Source organism: Sinocyclocheilus anshuiensis, unplaced genomic scaffold (assembly GCF_001515605.1).
Source record: "Sinocyclocheilus anshuiensis isolate Anshui unplaced genomic scaffold, SAMN03320099.WGS_v1.1 scaffold1497, whole genome shotgun sequence".
Lineage (NCBI taxonomy): Eukaryota > Metazoa > Chordata > Actinopteri > Cypriniformes > Cyprinidae > Sinocyclocheilus > Sinocyclocheilus anshuiensis.
The window spans coordinates 639,241-644,682 of record NW_015543492.1 but is presented as its reverse complement, the minus strand read 5'-3'; the positions used below and the strand labels follow the sequence as shown (position 1 = coordinate 644,682).

General features: G+C 37.9%; 2 protein-coding genes across 2 annotated transcripts in view; both read right to left on the bottom strand.

Moving 5' to 3' along the window:
* The window catches only part of cfap20 (cilia and flagella associated protein 20), a 13,195-nt gene extending 12,379 nt beyond the window's left edge, over positions 1 to 816 (bottom strand). Inside the window, exon 1 of the mRNA XM_016494434.1 lies at positions 458 to 816. Within this exon, the coding sequence (XP_016349920.1) occupies positions 458 to 541 (84 nt within the window). The 5' untranslated portion in view covers positions 542 to 816. The remainder of the gene's footprint in view (positions 1 to 457) is intronic.
* A 471-nt stretch (positions 817 to 1,287) lies between these two features.
* On the bottom strand, positions 1,288 to 4,983 carry LOC107694752 (3-oxoacyl-[acyl-carrier-protein] synthase, mitochondrial-like). Its single transcript, XM_016494433.1, has 2 exons — positions 3,968 to 4,983; positions 1,288 to 2,179 (listed from the first exon to the last, which is right to left on the bottom strand). The coding sequence occupies exons 1-2, from the start codon at positions 4,972 to 4,974 to the stop codon at positions 1,777 to 1,779; spliced, it is 1,410 nt and encodes a 469-aa protein (XP_016349919.1). The 5' UTR covers positions 4,975 to 4,983; the 3' UTR covers positions 1,288 to 1,776.
* Positions 4,984 to 5,442: the final 459 nt, after the last annotated feature.

Genomic DNA, 5,442 nt, shown 5'->3' with positions numbered 1-5,442 from the left:
ATATATATATCACTTATTTTATTCCAGCTAAAATAACTACAACTAAATAAAGATAAAATAAATATAGACTAAATATAGACATATTAAAAAAAAAAAACTAAATTACTAAAACTTTAACTAAATTGAAACGAAAACAGAAAATGTGATAAAATAAATGAATAATATTAATAATAACTAATTCAAACTGTTAATAAACACTAAAGCACTAACGTTATTCATATACTATCATAATACTGTCATCATGGTAATGCTCAAAACCCATGGTAATACCATAGTATTCTGCAAGAACGTGTATAATGTTACCGAGGCCATAATGTTCACACCTCTGTAGATTACATGAAAACTATAGCTTCAATAACAACCTAAATTTGTCATTTATGTAACGTTAAGTTAGCTGTGCATTAGCAGCATCTGAGCTCCATCAGCCAGTCGACCATCATTTTCAAGGTCTGCTCACCTTTTTGTCCCAGATCTGCAGGGGTTTGCTGCCGATGCTGTAGAGGATGGACAGAAAGCCGCTCTGAAACGTGTTTTTGAACATAATCCTGCAGTTTTAGCTCAAATGAAACCACACCATACACAGTTTATTCTGCTTTGAATGCGTCCGACTGGATCTCTGGACTCCCAATCTCGGGTTCCGCCTTACAAAGAACAAACAAACGTATGCATCAAACGATCGCCGAATATAAAGCTAAAGTGCTTAATAACGAGTTTGATGTCGCTTCTGATCTGATTAATCCTCAACAGCGACACCGAGCAGGTTTTTCGGAGTTTATTTGGGAGTTGCTAGGAGACGTGAAGTGTTCTGGTTATCACGTCGGACCCTTTAATGTTGACACGGCTGTTGCTATAGTAACGGAGAGTCCCAGTTGTGTGACCAGCTTTATATTAAAACAATGATCTGATAAGCAGTGAACATCCGTTCTTTCTCAATTTACTAGTTAATTGATAGGAAATGCTAGTATGGGTGAATTCGGAATAGCACACAATTAAAAATTACTGTACATAATATTGCATCCCAGAATATGTTTTACTTTTTTTTATTTTACTATATTTTATACAATTCAAAATTGTAATATTTAATATGTTGGAGAGTTTTTACAGGAATGTGCGTGCTTTTGTTTTGCTTTTATTATTAATATCAAACAATAATATATAGAGAGAGAGAAGGGAGAGAGAATTAATGTTTATTTATACATAAATACATACACATATATTTATTTTTAATATGAGATCATATTAAAATCATGAGATTTTTTATATGATATTTAACTGTCCATATGCCCATATGTATTAAAATATAACATTATATATTAAAAAAAAATCATTTTAAAAACAATTTTATTTTGGACAGTGTGCATACAAGCAAAGAATAACCTTGCAAGTTTCTATCAAAATATGAAGATTCATTTACTACTGAATCTGTGTACGGATTGTCACCCATTAACTTAATTAACTAAATTAAATTAATGCATTTTTTCTTAAATATGCTTACCTTTCTCAATTCAATTTAATTTAAAATTAATTCAATAAATTGAATTAAGCAACTCATTGAGTTCATGTGACAATTTAACACTGCTCTCCGAAACATTTACTGTTGAATACAGCATCGTATTAAAAACAGTATGCATGCAGTATAGAGTAAACTGTGAAGAGCTGTTAACAACTGCTGTTTGATGCATCTTATGGATCAATGTTATGAATCTCTGTTACTGATTCATATAATAACAGGTCAATATTACATAATGACATATCAGTGGATTTGATCAACTGTAATCACACACTCGCGAGACACAGAGAAGCGTTTGCTCCCCCGAAGCCAAATGAGTTGGTGAGAGCGATTCTGCGTCCGCTGGAGCTCCAGGTCTGTGCTGTGCAGGCCACATAGTTCAGGTCAAACTCTGGCTCGGTGCGGTCCAGATTGAGTGTCGGTGGCAGGATGCCGTGGAGACACGCGAGGGCAGTGAAGGCGGCCTCCAGCGCGCCGGCGGCTCCCAGCAGATGACCGGTCGCACCTTTAGTGGAGGACACGGCCAGTGAGCACGCATGCTGCTCAAACAGTCTCTTAATGGCGGCGTTCTCTGCTGCGTCTCCTAGCGGTGTGGAGGTGGCGTGAGCATTGACGTACGTCACGTCTGAGGGAGTTACTCCAGCATCACGGAGAGCAGCAGACATGCACCTGAAACACAGCAGGAGAAGTCTAGCTTAGACTGAGCTGAACTGCATAATTCAGGATCACTTTTAGATCCCTGCAGCAATATCTAAGCATACAAACGTCACCACAGCCTACATAATAAAACCCTCAAATTAAGTATATATTTAATAATTAAATGTAGTAACAAAGTTGAAAATATTTTATTTCTGATCAATCAAAATGCACAGCACTTTTTAAAAAATATCGAAAGGCTGTGGGACCTCTTTGAACTCTTATATTTGTACTATGTTTTTGTTTTTTCTTTTCTGTTTAATATTCTTTTATGTTCTGTAATGCCTGTTACCAAACAACGTTATATATGATTTCTGTTATGTTGCAATAAATAAAAAGTCTTACAAAAAGGTTACAAAAAATAGTTTATTTGTATTCTAATAAGTGTACATAAGGGCTGTATGACATTATTTTATTCTGTACACACTACACAGTCTCTTTAACTTTTTAAGTATTTGACCAGTTTTTTTATCTTTTGATAAACTATTCTATAATACTGGATTTTTTTTATTTCCAAGGTGAAACTGGACATCACTCATGTCATTTAAATACATTTCTTTTAATATATACTTAATTTTATGGTTTTATATATATATATATATATATATATATATATATGTGTGTGTGTGTATATATATAACCATAAAATAAGTAAATATTAAAAGTAATAAAAAGAAAATTAGGTGGTTTTAACATTTTTATTAATGATAAATCTTGCACAGTACGTTTTTTCAAAAACATACAAAGTACCTCTTTGAACTATGTTTTTTTTCTTTTCTGTATTTTTTCATGTTCTTTATTGTCTGTCATCTGTGTAAGTTTAGTATCATTGATACCCAATTATAATTCTTCTTAAAATATTGAATTAGATTTATTGTTTACATTTTATGTTTTTGCTTTAATTTTAGTAAATTCTTTAGTAATTTTGTTGTTTTTGGCATTTTATTAGTTTTTTTGTCTATATCTGTCTATATAGTATTTATTCATTTTTATTTAGTAGTTTTAGTTTTAGTCTTAGTTATTTTAGTACTTCAACTGAAGCTATAAAATAAAATAAGTTAAAGTTTTTTATATTTTATATCAGTTAACATTTGTTTTATTTAAAGTAACAAAAATGTATTTTTATGGATCTAGTTTTAGTTAATAACTCTGTCTGTCCTCAGATAAAGTTGTATATAATTCCTGTTGTGTAGTGATGCAATCAAAATAGTGTAGTGTTGTCGGCGCCGATAGCCTCGTGTTTAGAGCGTCGACATATAGCGCAACTCAGCGAGTTCGAATCCCGCCTCGAGGTTCTTTGCTGATCCTGCTCCCCTCTCTCCAAAACTTTCCTGTCATCTCTCCACTGTACTCTCAAAATAAAAAAGGCTGGCCAAGTATGGTTACCCATACTTGGGAATTAGTGCTCTGCGTTTAACCCATCCTAAGTGCACACACACAGCAGTGAACACACACACACCGTGAACACACACCCGGAGCAGTGGGCAGCCATTTATGCTGTGCTGTGCTGTGGCACCCGGGGAGCAGTTGGGGGTTCGGTGCCTTGCTCAAGGGCACCTCAGTCGTGGTATTGAAGGTGGGAGAGAGCGCTGTACATTCACTCCCCCCACCTACAATCCCTGCCAGACTCGAACTCGCAACCGTTGGGTTATGAGTCCGACTCTCTAACCATTAGGCCATGACTTCCCCCTGGATAAATATAACTTTAAAAAAAAATAGTGTAGTGTTTATATGTATACTATTGAGTAAAACAGTATTTACCGAAAGGCTCCGTCTCCATCTGCGGTTGGAGCCGTGATGTGGCTGGCGTCTCCAGAGAGCCCATATCCCAGCACCTCAGCGTACACCCGTGCACCTCTCTGCTTGGCATGTCCGTATTCCTCTAAAACGAGCACGGCTGCCCCTTCTCCCATCACAAACCCCTCTCTATCTGGATGAAATGGGCGCGAGGCGAGTCTGGGCTCCTGGTTCCAGTTGGTGCTGAGGGCCCGAGCGCGAGCGAACCCGGCGATGGACAGCGGACTGACGCAGGCCTCCGTCCCACCGGCGAGCATCACCTCGGCGTCACCGTGAGCGATGAAACGGGCGGCATCGCCGACAGCGTGAGCTCCCGTGGTGCATGCGGTGGATACGGCGTGATTGGGACCCTTGAGTTTGTGTTTGATGCTTATGTGTCCTGCGGCCATGTTGACCAGGATACGGGGGACAAAAAACGGGCTGACTTTGCTGTAGCCGCGTGTTTGAAAGGCCGAGGCCGTCCGAACGATTTCCTCCAGAGACACCATACCCATCCCGACCGCCACACCAGTGCTGAGCTGCTCCTCAGGGCTTCTGGGAAACCATCCGCAATCCTCAAGAGCCAACTGGGCGGCACCGACGGCCATAACCGTAGCTGGAGACATGCTGTTGATCTCTCCTTTGGATGCAAACGCCTCTTCATTGAAATCTCCATGTTCATCTCCTCTCGGCACGCGGGCCGCCACCTTACACGGGACTGTCTTATACTCCTCTGGGTCCAGAGCAACCAAACCGCTTTCTCCACCAATCAGACGCTGCCAGGGCAGAGCACTTCCTGTTCCGAGGGGAGAAACGAGTCCGATGCCGGTGATCACCACCCTCCTGTGACTCTGAGCTGCTCTAGTGTAGCGTCTCAAACACATACAGCTCTTCACGGTGGACAGAGAGCCACCATAGAGTCTCAGTAACATCTTCTGACAGCATCTCAATGACATTGTGACCAACCTGTGCTGGGAAGACTGAGGCCACATCAGATCTTCACTGTAAAAAAATATTGAAAAAAGTAGTAGTTCAATTTCATGACCCATATCACAGTAAAACATCATGATTATGTTTCTATTACACATTTGTTTCAGAATAACATTTGAGTGAAGTGAAAACACACACACACACACACACACATATACACATTTTCCAACATATATTTCTATTTCTATTAAATATATATATATATATATATATATATACTGTATATATGTATGTATATATGTATGTATGTGTGTATATATATATATATATATATGTATATATATGTATATATGCAAATAATATCTAGTAGTAGACTAAATTTGAACCCAAAACTTCAACAAATCTCTAAATGTTGTGTTGCAACATGAAGAATTGATCAAAAATGAGAATTTTAATGTATTAACATTATAGATGTATAGATTTAAGCGCATTAATAGTTATATAAAAAAATAAATTATGCTAAGACAACA